This window comes from Ovis aries, chromosome 12 (genome assembly GCF_016772045.2).
Source record: "Ovis aries strain OAR_USU_Benz2616 breed Rambouillet chromosome 12, ARS-UI_Ramb_v3.0, whole genome shotgun sequence".
NCBI lineage: Eukaryota > Metazoa > Chordata > Mammalia > Artiodactyla > Bovidae > Ovis > Ovis aries.
This window is the reverse complement of record NC_056065.1, coordinates 77,024,872-77,039,342: the sequence shown is the minus strand read 5'-3', so window position 1 is coordinate 77,039,342 and position 14,471 is coordinate 77,024,872. Positions and strand designations below refer to the sequence as shown.

Genomic DNA, 14,471 nt, shown 5'->3' with positions numbered 1-14,471 from the left:
AGTCGCTCAGTCGTGTCCGACTCTTTGCGACCCCATGAATCGCAGCACGCCAGGCCTCCCTGTCCACCATCAACTCCTGGAGTTCACTCAGATTCATGTCCATCAAGTCAGTGATGCCATCCAGCCATCTCATCCTCGGTCGTCCCCTTCTCCTCCTGCCCCCAATCCCTCCCAGCATCAGAGTCTTTTCCAATGAGTCAACTTTTCACATGAGGTGGCCAAGGTACTGGAGTTTCAGCTTTAGCATCATTCCTTCCAAAGAAATCCCAGGGCTGATCTCCTTCAGAATGGACTGTGCAGAACTAGCTAGCTTCTTAAGGGGATCAGAAAGGTCATTGCCCTACATGAGATAAACCTGCTTATTGAGGTATAAAATCAATTAACCACAGGACAAAATTATTTTATTCTACACTTGATACTAGACTTATCCTGACATGAATTTTCACAAAGGTTTAATGTGAAACCACATCCTTTCTTGAAGGAAGGGCAGAGAAAAGACCGCTTATTAGAAATATCTCTTGTCCTGAACAAGTAGGTAATACTGTTCATCTACGGTGAAAGTCCAGTGAAATAATGTGGGGACATCAGGGTCTCAGTCCTGGATACAAACCTCTTGGGTTCCCAGCCTAGATACACCACTTCCTGATTGGGACCTTGGCCACAACCCTTATTATCGTAGTATCTACATCTCTAATTAGTAAACTGAGGCTAAGTTTGATCCACAGTAGCATAGCATTGGGACATCAGTTCAGTTCAGTTCAGTCACTCAGTCGTGTCCGACTCTTGGCGACCCCATGAATCACAGCACGCCAGGCCTCCCTGTCCCTCACCATCTCCCAGAATTCACCCAGATTCACGTCCATCGAGTCAGTGATGCCATCCAGCTATCCCATCCTCGGTCGTCCCCTTTTCCTCCTGCCCCCAATCCCTCCCAGCATCACAGTCTTTTCCAATGAGTTAACTCTTCGCATGAGGTGGCCAAAGTACTGGCGTTTCAGCTTTAGCATCATTCCTTCCAAAGAAATCCCAGGACTGATCTCCTTCAGAATGGACTGGTTGGATCTCCTTGCAGTCCAAGGGACTCTAAAGAGTCTTCTCCAACACCACAGTTCAAAAGCATCAGTTCTTCATCACTCAGCCTTTTTCACAGTCCAACTCTCACATCCATACATGACCACAGGAAAAACCATAGCCTTGACTAGACGGACCTTTGTTGGCAAAGCAATGTCTCTGCTTTTGAATATGCTGTCTAGGTTGGTCATAACTTTTCTTCCAAGGAGGAAGCGTCTTTTAATTTCATGGCTGCAGTCACCATCTGCAGTGATTTTGGAGTCCAAAAAAATAAAGTCTGCCACTGTTTCCACTGTTTCCCCATCTATTTCCCTTGAAGTGATGGGACCGGATGCCATGATCTTTGTTTTCTGAATGTTGAGCTTTCAGCCAACTTTTTCACTCTCCTCTTTCACTTTCATCAAGAGGCTTTTTAGCTCCTCTTCACTTTCTGCCATAAGGGTGGTGTCATCTGCATATCTGAGGTTATTGATATTTCTCCTGGCAATCTTGATTCCAGCTTGCGTTTCTTCCAGTCCAGCGTTTCTCATGATGTACTCTGCATAGAAGTTGAATAAGTGGGGTGACAATATACAGCCTTGACATACTCCTTTTCCTTTTTGGAACCAGTCTGTTGTTCCATGTCCAGTTCTAACTGTTGCTTCCTGACCTGCATACAGATTTCTCCAGAGGCAGGTCAGGTGGTCTGTATTCCCATCTCTTGAAGAATTTTCCACAGTTTATTGTGATCCACATAGTCAAAGGCTCTGGCATAGTCAATAAAGCAAAAGTAGATGTTTTTCTGGAACTTTCTTGCTTTTTCCATGATCCAGCGGATGTTTGCAATTTGATCTCTGGTTCCTCTGCCTTTTCTGAAACCAGCTTGAACATCTGGAAGTTCATGGTTCAAGCTGAAGCCTGGCTTGGAGAATTTTGAGCATTACTTTACTAGCATGTGAAATGAGTGCAATTGTGCAGTAGTCTGAGCATTCCTTGGCATTGCCTTTCTTGGGATTAGAATGCAAACGGACCTTTTCCAGTCCTGTGGCCACTGCTGAGTTTTCCAAATTTGCTGGCATATTGAGTGCAGCACTTTCACAGCATCATCTTTCAGGATTTGAAACAGCTCCACTGGAATTCCATCACCTCCACTAGCTTTGTTCGTAGTGATGCTTCCTAATGCCCACTTGACTTCACATTCCAAGATGTCTGGCTCTAGGTGAGTGATCACACCATCGTGATTATCCGGGTCGTGAAGATCTTTTTTGTACAGTTCTCCTGTGTATTCTTGCCACCTCTTCTTAATATCTTCTGCTTCTGTTAGGTCCAGACCATTTCTGTCCTTTATTGAGCCCATCTTTGCATGAAATGTTCCCTTGATATCTCTAATTTTCTTGAAGAGATCTCTAGTCTTTCAAATTCCATTGTTTTCCTCTATTTCTTTGCATTGATCACTGAGGAAGGCCTTCTTGTCTCTCCTTGCTATTCTTTGGAACTCTGCATTCAAATGAGTGTATCTTTCTTTTTCTCCTTTGCTTTTTGCTTCTCTTCTTTTCACAGCTATTTGTAAGGCCTCCTCAGACAGCCATTTTGCTTTCTTGCATTTCTTTTCCATGGGGATGGTCTTGATCCCTGTCTCCTGTACACTGTCATGAATCTCCATCCATAGTTCATCAGGCACTCTGTCTATCATATCTAATCCCTTAAATCCATTTCTCACTTCCACTGTATAATTATAAGGGATTTGATTTAGATCATACCTGAATGGTCTAGTGGTTTTCCCTACTTTCTTCAATTTAAGTCTGAATTTGGCAATAAGGAGTTCATTATGTGAGCCACAGTCAGCTCCCAGTCTTGTTTTTGCTGACTGTATAGAGTTTCTCCATCTTTGGCTGCAAAGAATATAATCAGTCTGATTTCAATATTGACTTCCCTGGTGGCTCAGATGGTAAACAGAATCTGGGAGGGCAAAAACAGAAACTTCTACACATATGGACCCAGGAGAAAGGAGCAGTGACCCCACAAGAGACTGACCCAGACTCGCCCGTGAGTGTCCAGGAGTCTCCGCAGAGGCATGGGTTGCTGGTGGCCTGCTGCAGGGTTGGGGGCACTGAGTGCAGCAGTGCATCATGGGACCTTTGGAAGGAGGTTGCCATTGTCTTCATTACCTCTATCATAGTTATGTCCCAGGTAAATAACAGAGGGAACACAGCCCCACCCATCAACAGAAAATTGGGTTAAAGATTTACTGAGCATGGTCCCACCCATCAGAACAAAACACAGTTACCCCCTCAATCAGTCTCTCCACCAGGGAGCTCCAATAAGCCTCTTATCCTTCTCCATCAGAGGGCAAACAGGCTGAAAACCACAATTACAGAAAACTAACCAATCTGGTCATTTGGACCACAGCCTTCTCTAACTCAATGAAACTATGAGGCATGCCATGTAGGGCCAACCAAGACAGATGGGTCGTGGTGGAGAGTTCTGACAAAACGTGGTCCAGTGGAGAAGGGAATGGCAAAACACTTCAGTATTCTTGCCTTGAGAACCCCCATGAACAGTGTGAAAAGGCAAAAGGATAAGACACTGAAAGATGAACATCCCAGGTGGGTAGGTGCCCAATATGCTTCTGGAGATCAGTGGAGAAATAACTCCAGAAAGAATCAATGGATGGAGCCAAAGTAAAAACAATGCCCAGCTGAAAGTCCGATGCTGTAAAGAGCAATATTGCATAGGTACCTGGAATGTTAGGTCCATGAAACAAGGCAAATTGGAAGTGGTCAAACAGGAGATGGCAAGAGTGAACATCAACATTTTAGGAATCAGGGAACTAAAATGGACTGGAATGGAGGAATCTAACTCACATGACCCTTATATCTACTACTGTGGGCAAGAATCCCTTAGAAGACATGGAGTAGCCATCAAAAGAGTAGTCAACGAAAGAGTCCAAAATGCAATACTTGGATGTGGTCTCAAAAATGACAGTGATCTCTGTTCATTTTCAAGGCAAACTATTCAATATCACAGTAATCCAAGTCTATGCCTCAACCTGTAATGCTGAAGAAGCTGAAGTTGAATGGTTCTATGAAGACCTACAAGAACTTCTAGAACAACACCCAAAAAAACTAACACCCTATAATGTCCCCTTCATTATAGGGGATTGGAATGCAAAAGTAGGAAGAGATACTTGGAGTAACAGGCAAATTTGGCCTTCGAGTACAGAATGAAGCAGGAGAAAGGATAATAGAGTTTTACCAAGAGAATGCACTGGTCAGTGCAAACACCCTCTTCCAGCAACACAAGAGAAGGGGCTACACATGGGCATCACCAGAGGGTCAATGCTGAAATCAGACTGATTATATCATTTGCAGCCAAGATGGAGAAGCCCTATACAGTCAGCAAAAACAAGACAGGGAGCTGACTGTGGCTCACATCATGAACTCCTTATTGCCAAATTCAGACTTAAATTGAAGAAAGTAGGGAAAACCACTAGACCATTCCGGTATGATCTAAATCAAATCCCTTATGATTATACAGTGGAAGTGACAGATTCAAGGGATTAGATCTGATAGACAGAGTCCCTGAAGAACTATGGATGGAGGTTCGTGACACTGTACAGGAGACAGGGATCAAGACCATCCCCATGGAAAAGAAATGCAAAAAGGCAAAATGGCTGTCTGAGGAGGCCTTACAAATAGCTGTGAAAAGAAGAGAAGCAAAAAGCAAAGGAGAAAAAGAAAGATACACTCATTTGAATGCAGAGTTCCAAAGAATAGCAAGGAGAGATAAGAAAGCCTTCCTCGGTGATCAATGCAAAGAAATAGAGGAAAACAATGGAATTTGAAAGACTAGACATCTCTTCAAGAAAATTAGAGATACCAAGGGAACATTTCATGCAAAGATGGGCTCGATAAAGGACAGAAATGGTCTGGACCTAACAGAAGCAGAAGATATTAAGAAGAGGTGGCAAGAATACACAGGAGAACTGTACAAAAAAGACCTTCATGGCCCAGATAATCATGATGATGTGATCACTAACCTAGACACAGACATCTTGGAATGTGAAGTCAAGTGGGCATTAGGAAGCATCACTACGAACAAAGCTAGTAGAGGTGATGGAATTCCAGTGGAGCTGTTTCAAATCCTAAAAGATGATGCTGTGAAAGTGCTGCACTCAATATGCCAGCAAATTTGGAAAACTCAGCAGTGGCCACAGGACTGGAAAAGGTCAGTTTGCATTCTAATCCCAAGAAAGGCAATGCCAAAGAATGCTCAAACTGCTGCACAATTGCCCTCATCTCACACACTAGTAAAGTAATGCTCAAAATCTCCAAGCCAGGCTTCAGCAGTACGTGAACTATGAACTTCCAGATGTTCAAGCTGGATTTAGAAAAGGCAGAGGAACCAGAGATCAAATTGCCAACGTCCGCTGGATCATCAAAAAAGCAAAAGAGTTCCAAAAAATAATGTTTACTTTTGCTTTATTGACTATGCCAAAGCCTTTGACTGTGTGGATAACAATAAACTATGGAAAATTTTTCAAGAGATGGGAATACCAGAACACCTGACCTGCCTCTTGAGTTCAGGAAGCAACAGTTAGAACTGGACATGGAACAACAGACTGGTTCCGAATCAGAAAAAGAGTATGTCAAGGCTGTATACTGTCACCTTGCTTATTTAACTTCTATGCAGAGTACATCATGAGAAATGCTAGGCTGGATGAAGCACAAGCTGGATTGCTGGGAGAAATATCAATAACCTCAGATATGCAGATGACCCCATCCTTATGCAGAAAGCAAAGAAGAACTAAAGAGCATCTTGATAAAAGTGAAAGAGGAGAGTGAAAAAGTTGGCTGAAAGGTCAACATTCAGAAAACTAAGATCATGGCATCTGGTCCCATCACTTTATGGCAAATAAATGGGAAAACAGTGGAAACAGAGACACAGTTTATTTTTGGTGACTTCAAAATCACTGCAGATAATGACTGCACCCATGAAATTCAAAGACGCTTACTCCTTGGAACAAAAGTTATAACCAATCTAGATAGCGTATTAAAAAGCAGAGACATTACTTTGCCAACAAAGTTCTGTCTAGTCAAAGCTATGGTTTTTCCAGTGGTCATGTATGGATGGGAGAGTTGGACTGGAAAGAAAGCTGAGTGCCAAAGAATTGATGCTTTTGAACTGTGGTGTTGGCGGAGACTCCCGAGAGTCCCTTGGACTCTGAGGAGATCATACCAGTCCATCCTAAAGGAGATCCGTCCTGAATATTCATTGGAAGGACTGATGCTGAAGCTGAAACTCCAATCCTTTGGCCACCTGATGTGAAGAACTGACTCATTGGAAAAGACTCTGATGCTGGGAAAGGTTGAAGGCAGTAGGAGAAGAGGGCGACAGAGGATGAGATAGTTGGATGGCATCACCAACTCCATGGACATGAGTTTGGCAAGCTCTGGGAGTTGGTGATGGACAGGGAGGCCTGGCGTGCTGCAATCCATGGGGTCGCAAAGAGTCAGACACAACTAGGTGACTGAACTGAACTGAACTGAACTGAGAAGGTGAGGAGTTAGCTGGACAGGTATCTGGGGGATGCTTGTTCTGGCACAGGTTGGATTAGGTGACAGCCTAGAGGCAGGAACACACCTAGCATCCAAGGAGCAGCAGGAATCCCCTGAGGCTGGAGTAGGGGAGAGGGATGGGCATCAGGAGATGCCAGCTGAGAATGAGTCAGCAGAGGGCAAGGGTAAGATTGGAGGGGATTGTGAAGCATTTAAGGTCACACTGGTGTGTGTGTGTGTGTGTGTGTGTGTGTGTGTGTGTGTGTGTGTGTTTGCTTGTTTGTTGTTTTGCTGCACCACTATATTTGTAAGATCTTAGCTCCCCAATCAGGGTTGGAACCCACACCCTCCAGAGAGAGAGCACAGAGCGTGAGCCATTGGGCCTCCAGGGAATGCCCGCTTGCCTTGGTATTTGAGTTAAATCTGTACCACCTGCAGGATTTTGAGTAGAGGAGAAATAAACTGTGACTTGGGCATTATACAGATTTGTATAATCCCCTTGTTGAAAGTACTATCATCCAGGCAAAATTTGACAGTGGCTCAGATGAGGCTGGTAGCGCAGGTGTTAGGAGAAAGAAGTCATACAGCACCATAATCAGTGAAGACCATGAAGGCTGTGCGGAGCAGCCCTCAGAGGGAAACAGAAGCTCAGTTTGGGATTTGAGAGTCTGAAAGGACAAGTAGACACCCAAGTGGAGGTGCCAAGTAGGAAGCTGGCTAGAAGGGATCTGAGACTGGACAGAGGGTCTCCAACATACAGCTGTTGCTTAAAGCTGTGAAGACTGAATGATTAACCCGGAAATTAAAAGTGGACAGAAGTCCCAAGACTCAGTCCTGAGACATGCAGGGTTAAAAAGTAGGAGGAAAAGATGCAGCCGGCAAAGGGACTCTCATGAAAGCAGGATGAAAGGTGGTTTGCTGTTGACAGGTGTGCGGGTGGAGAACTTGGGCGGCAGCTGAAGAGGAAACGGGGTCAGGAGAGATATTGCAGTTGCTCCTGCTTGTTTGCTTTTAAACACTGCATGCCGACGAGACCTATCCAGCAGGGGAGGGAAATGATGAGCCAGGAGAAAAAGAAGGCTGTTGGTCATGGACGTTGGTTCCAGGATCAAGGGATTCCAGGGTAATGGCAAGAGAGAGATTACAGTGATGGATTACGAATTGACTTTGTGCATGGTGGGAGCCCTAAAGGAAGTCGGTCCTGAATAGTCGTTGGAAAGATTGATGCTAAAGCTGAAACTCCAATCCTCTGGCCACCTGATGCAAAGAATTGACTCACTGGAAAAGACCCTGATTCTGGGGAAAGATTGAAGGCAGGAGAAAGGGATGACAGAGGATGAGACGGTTGGATGGCATCATGGACTTGGTGGACATGAGATTGAGCAAGCTCCGGGAGTTGGTGATGGACAGGGAAGCCTGGCATGCTGCAGTCCATGGGATCAAAAAGAGTTAGACCCGACTGAGGGACTGAACTGAACTGATGGTGGGAGTGGAGGACCTTTATCTACATCAGGGTTCACTACTGCTGCTGCGGTCACCGTGCTTCATGAAGATGGGCAGAGACCCAGCATTCTTGCTCTTGTAGGTGAGGAAACAAATTCAACCCTCCTAAATCATGTTTCTAAGGCAATACAGAAACTATACATTTGAGGTGGGGGTGGGCTGAGAAGCCTGGGTGCTTTGAAGGAGATGGGTGGTGAGGAGAATTTCCAGATGGTGCCCAAGGTTTCCAGTCTCGGTTATCTCATCAACCACTAATGTAGGCACTACGACAAAGAAGCTGCAGAGCAAACCCCAGCCTCAAGTCAGCGGGGACTTTCCCGCTGGAAGACACCAAGACTGTTCTGGGTGAGCATGACCTAACCACGAGTCCTTTAAAAAAGCTGAAGTCAGTGATTTGAGGTGCTGAAGGACTCCCCAGGCTGTCTGGAGCAGGTCAGCTGAAAAGAACACGAGGGGCTTCTGGGAGCTGAGTGCGAGCCTTGGCCCCAGGACCCCAAGGAAATCAGGCCAGCGGTCCCACCACAGCAAGAAACAGGACTCCGCCAACCTGGATCAACCCTGGAAGCATTTGTATGCATGTTCTCCAGACAAAAACTCATCCTGGCCGACATCTAGGTTTCAGAAGACCCAGTCACACGGAGCCGGAACTCTGACTACGGAATTGTGAGCTAATAAATCAATGGGTATGGTGTGAAGCTGCTGGTTTAACCCGTTAGACAGCAAGAGAAAATGAATACACAGCTACCTGTCCCATGTGCTTTCGGCTAGAGACAGTCTGTGGGGTTGAGGGGAACAACTGGCCTCCTCCCCGACCCTGCTCCCCTCCTCTGCCCGTGGCTGGCCCTAGCTAACTCTTCAAGCAGACTTATTTTCTCTCCCTTGCTGTTAAGTCTGTACAGGTAACTGAGATAAGGGTAGCAGGCATCTCAATCACAGCTGGGTCTGGTATTTTCCACCCTGTGAAAGACCCTACATTCTCTTCTCCAGAGTGTTGGCTGGAGCTTGGTTGTCATCCCAAATTCAGGAGCCACCTCTGGAGAGGGCAGCCCCTGGGTCCGCATGGAGCTTTGAATGAGTGTGTGGAGCAGGACTCTGCCCTTGACAAGGACATAAACATCCCCAGTTGGAGTAGAAACGGACCTAGAGCCCATCAGACAGAGTGAAGTAAGTCAGAAAGAGGAAAACAAATAATGGGTATTAATGTCAGTACGTGTAATCTAGAGAAATGGTACAGACGAACCTCTTCGCAGGGCAGGAGTGCCGATGCAGATGTAGAGGGCAGACAGGCGGGCACCAAGGAGGGGGACGAACTGAGGGCCGAGCACTGAGACACGCACGCTACCCGCGGGAAGCCGCTGTCCGCGGGAGTTGGGGATGGACAGCAAAGCCTGCCCAGCTCAGCTCAGCTCAGCTCAGCTCACTGCTCTGCGACGACCTAGAGGGGTGGGCTGAGGGGTGCAGGTCCAAGAGCAAGGAGATGCATGTGTGCGTGTACATAAGTCACTCCACTGTACAGCAGAAACTAACCCAGCAACTGTGAAGCAACTACACTCCAATTTTTAAAAGTGATTAAGAAAAGAAGCAGTGTCTACTCAGTTACGCCACAGCGATTTGGGGATCTATCTGTTACGGCATCCACCACTGTCTTAACTGATCAATACCCCTCACTCATGCCACACTGACCGAGCAAATGCTATGCTTCCTACAACCATGACGGTCTCTGGGGATAGGACAGAAAACACAGCATAAAAAGGCACCAGCTTGGAGGGAATCTTCCTTCTCTCTGGGGGGAAACAACGGCTAGACAGGTGAATAAGCCAATAAAACAATTATATATTTTCCTTGGATTTAAGGGGGAAAAGATAGAGAAGTATGAAAATAAGAGAAACCTATTTTCTACATGATCTGTGCGAGATTTACTGAGCATGAGACGTTTCTTTTACAGCCGGAAGCATGGAGTGACTCAGCCAGGCCAAGGGCTGCCCAAACTGCATGTCTGGAGACAATGGATGATCAGTAACAACACAGGGGATCTCCGCGGCCCACACGGCCCTTTAAGGACGACGGAACTTCTAATCATCTTTTCCCCTGTGTCTCACTGTAACTAGGATGAAATCGCCACTGAGAACCAAGCCCTTAAGGAAACCCTCTCACGAAAGATGGATGCCAAAATAATACATCAACTTCAGACTCCAAAATGTGATCCAGACGAACTCCAACAGGCCAGCAAAAAGAAAGTGAACCAAAGAAAATTTTCCACAGATAGTAGTCTCCAGGTCACAAAGGCCAGTAGCATCCAGGAAAATAAGTGCAAAAGACCCACGGACGACCAAGAATAAAGAGGAGAGCCGAAACGCTCCCGGAAGAAAATAAAACACGGGGACATAGGAAAAGAAAAAGAAGCCGGGAAGTCACACGGGACACAGCGGAACAAACAAACATACTTCAGAAAAATTCTTCTACAGAGCTTGCAGGTATTTATTTGTTTATTTGCCACACCATGCAGCAAGCGGAATCTTAGCTCCCTGAGCAAGGACTGAACCCACAACACCCTGCAGGAAGCTGAAGACTCAACCACTGGACCACCAGGGATGTCCACAGAAATACTTTCAAAGTCTAGATTTTTAAGCTTAGATTCCATCCCAGGGTAACATATTGATCAAGTGCCATTATAAAGATATCTTAATGCATGCAAAATTGGAATATCTCCTTCTTACAGTACCAGACTTTTAAAAAAAAACAGTAAAGTTTTAAAAATACATGAGATTCAAATGCAGCAATTCTAAAATGGGAAACCGATGCGGGGAAATTTTATAATGGCATTGGGGCTGTACCCCTCGAGAGCTTCAGAAGAAAAGGGCCCAAATGTTAAACTACGGGTGGTAGAGTGTGATGCCAGAAAAACTGTGTAAAATACATTGCGAGTAGCTGCGCTTCTGTAATTCACAACTCGAGAGCCGCCCCACCCTCGAGTAGACGTCACTATTAAAAGGGGACAACATGATTTATCTCTTAGGAGGATCTGTTGCTAGAAAGAGTTGATACTTTTTCTGCCTTATGGAGAAAAGGAGGATGGGGTAACCCTATATCTCCACTGAAGGTAAAATCTGATAAAGATGGACTCGCAGCTGTGTTACTTGGCAACACGGCGGGTATCCACACAAGCCCTGAGTTCTACATGGCGTCTGGGCCAGGACGGGCGTGGATGAACCACCGTCCTGGTGGGAAGCGCTGACCTGGGCTCCCCTGAGAGCATGCACCCAGCGCGCATCGTGTCCCTGGGCTCACCCCCGTCGGCGCCTTTGGCAGCCGTGCCCAGGGAACTATCACATGATCCATCGGCTCCTTTCTTGACATGGAGCTTCTAAGCCGGGACGCTCCGCCACAGGTGGCCTCACTCTTCTCAGTGGAGTCTGGAGGGTTGAATTGTTCATGGTCCACAGACTGCGGCGGGCAATGCTACCAGGAATTCCTTGGCCAGACCCTGCTTCTGACTGTGTTTCCTGCTCCGTGTTTCTCTGAGTGAAGCGGTGCCAAGCTGGGCTTATAAAGATGGGTGTGTGAATTGTCCAGTGGAATCTATGACCCCCAAGAGTAAGTGCTGCCGCTATGAGCTGTTTACCTAATCAGAAGAACTCAATGAAGCTGTTGGTATTATAAGAGCTTAGAAAAGAAAAGTGCATGGAAATAAAGTTCAAGAGAGCTGGCTGAATGTGTGTGGCATTTCACATTAGGAGCCTTCATTTAAAATATCTGAGCAGAAAGAACTAAAACTTTTTATGGAACCTAGTCAAGCAAGTTTGGAAAATAAGATGCTTTTATATGCCCCCTCTTTGGAAAGACTTCGGGAAATAAAGCATCCGTGAATGCACACGTGCATATGAGCACTGGTGAGCTCCCATCAGAATCAGCTGTGGAGGGGCTTCCCTGGTGGTCCAGGGTTAAGACTTTGCCTTCCAATGCAGGGACCGCAGGTTCGACACCTGGTCAGGGAATCAAGATCCCACACGCCTCACGGCCAGAATAACCAAAACATTAAATGGAAGCAGTAGTGTAACAAACCCAATAAAGACTTTAAAAATGGTCGGCATCCAAAAACATCTTAAAAAAATAAAAATAAAAACCAGCTATGCTTGGTAACACCGCACTTGGAGGTCTGAATTTAACTTAATTTACAAAGCTGACAAGCAGAGAAAACTCAAACAGTGCGAGGTCTTCTTCCTCCACAGGCTCAGACCAATAAGCAACTCTCCAAAGAGCAGCAGATGATATTGTTTTTAGACATGGAGGAAACTATAAGAAGAACTGAAAACAGAAATAGTGAAAATTGGGCATTCTGGTGAGCAGAACAAGCAGAGGGGAGTGGTGACATCCAGCTGTTATCCTCACTGTTACAATGACATTTAATTTCAGTGATTTTTCCTACACACAGCTCTACTTTGATTAAAGCATTTTTGCTGGCATACTCAGTCACGTCAGACTCTTTGTGATCCCATGGACTATAGCCCACCAGGCTCCTCTCTCCATAGAATTTTCCAGGCAAGAATACTAGAGTGCGTTGCCATTTGCTTCTCCAGGGATCAAACCCATGTCTCATTGACAGATGGATTCTTTACCACTGAGCCACTAGGGAAGCTTTTACGGACTGTTTATCCTAGCTTAGTTGGGTACATCAACATAGATTTGTAGTAACACCTGCCTCTGCCAAGCATACAGTTGAGGGACAGAAAAAAAGAAAAGGTAACAGCGCTGGCTTCTGCAGCGCATATACTAAGACTGAAACAACACAGAGAATTTTAGTGCCACTCCTGGGTAAGGAAGACACACAGATTCATGAAGCGCCCCATATTTGGGGGCCGTTTGGGATGAGCAGATGCAAACTGGTGTACATACTGAATAGATTATAATGGATAAACTACAAGGTCACCCTGTATAGCACTGGGAACTATATTCAATATCCTGGATAAACCATAATGGAAAAGAATATAAACACAGAGTGCTTTTAGCTGCATGTGAGATGCTTCACTGTACAGCGGTAATTAACACAACACTGTAATCAACAATTCAACTATACATCAATAAAAAGTAAGCTCAAAAAAAAGGTACTTTCTAACATGGAACACAAAACAAATGTGCTGGTTCCTAACACGAACATCATAAACAGAATCATAATAGGAGTCTCTGTAGATAAATTCTTCATGAATTATTTTATGAAATCAACCAGCGTTCAAGAATTGAATTTCCTAAACAGAACTTAAGATATTATTTCTTTTTCAGGAAACCTCAGGTTAGATACATTCAGTTGATGATTGAAAAGCAATGTCCAGAATGACCAAAATCCTGCTTATGATAAATAAACAGCTTTGGCTAACTGAGTCTAGTTTTTGGTCACGGGAGGTAAGGTTGACTGGTTTGATCTCTGGGTAGGAAGATCCCCTGGAGGAGGAAATGGCAACCCACTTCAGTATTCCTGCCTGGGAAATCCCATAGACAGAGGAGCCTGGCAGGCTGTAGTCCATGGGGCTGCAAAGAGTCAGAGGCACTGATCGACCTAGCACACACACAAAGCATTTGTTTGGAAAAAAAAAAAATACAAACAGCAAACACACACATGCCCCACGGTGATAAGATGACTGAAGATACCAGACCGCCCCTCAGCTTACTTTACATACAAACACGCTTATGTCAGAAGACAGGTGGCTGAGGACAGTAGCGGAGCCTTTCTTTCAAGTTTTCAGATAAATGCCAACAGGACAAAATATTCCACTATGACATTTATTGAGCATTGTGGAGTGGCCAGGTGTGTGGGGACAGGAGAGGGGCCCACACCACACAGGGCAGCCCCGAGCCTGCCCAAATGTAAGGCCTTATTTTAACATGATGTTCACCTGCACGTACATTGCTCACACAACTTAAAATATAATGTTTATGGAAATATATAATTGGAAAATTTAATAATTAAATGTGAGTACGGATGTAAAATAATAGAGCATTGGAAGCGGGAACACATGTCCCATGAAAACAGTAAATAGCCAAGAGAAGACTTACAAGATGTTGATTCTGTAGTACTCTCCCGAGGACCAGCATATCTTGTATTGTGATAATAGACCTGGGTTTCAGAAATGAGAGAGAAGAAGGTTTTCTAAATTAAATTTGTGAATCACAATATAACACACTCCTATTTGTCATACATTGCTGTTTATTTTCATTAAAATATATACTGGATAACTTGAAACTTCATGACTATGGCAATACTCTTATCAGATTTCTTAAATATTTACCAGTGAAAGTGATATAAAGAAATCTTATCCCATTTAGCAATAATAATAATACAGATAGTTATGGTCAGCAAGAACTAAG

General features: G+C 44.9%; 1 protein-coding gene and 1 non-coding gene across 8 annotated transcripts in view; one reads left to right on the top strand and one right to left on the bottom strand.

Annotated features, from left to right (window-relative positions):
* The window catches only part of PTPRC (protein tyrosine phosphatase receptor type C), a 153,314-nt gene that overhangs the window by 55,636 nt on the left and 83,207 nt on the right, over window positions 1-14,471 (bottom strand). For all 7 annotated transcript variants that reach the window (XM_060396233.1, XM_042229306.1, XM_042229308.1 and 4 more), the window contains one exon: window positions 14,160-14,220. In XM_060396233.1, coding sequence (XP_060252216.1) covers window positions 14,160-14,220 — 61 coding nt within the window. The remainder of the gene's footprint in view (window positions 1-14,159; window positions 14,221-14,471) is intronic.
* On the top strand, window positions 12,858-12,964 carry LOC114117417 (U6 spliceosomal RNA). The gene has a single exon (XR_003591116.1). It is a non-coding gene; the product is annotated as a U6 spliceosomal RNA (small nuclear RNA).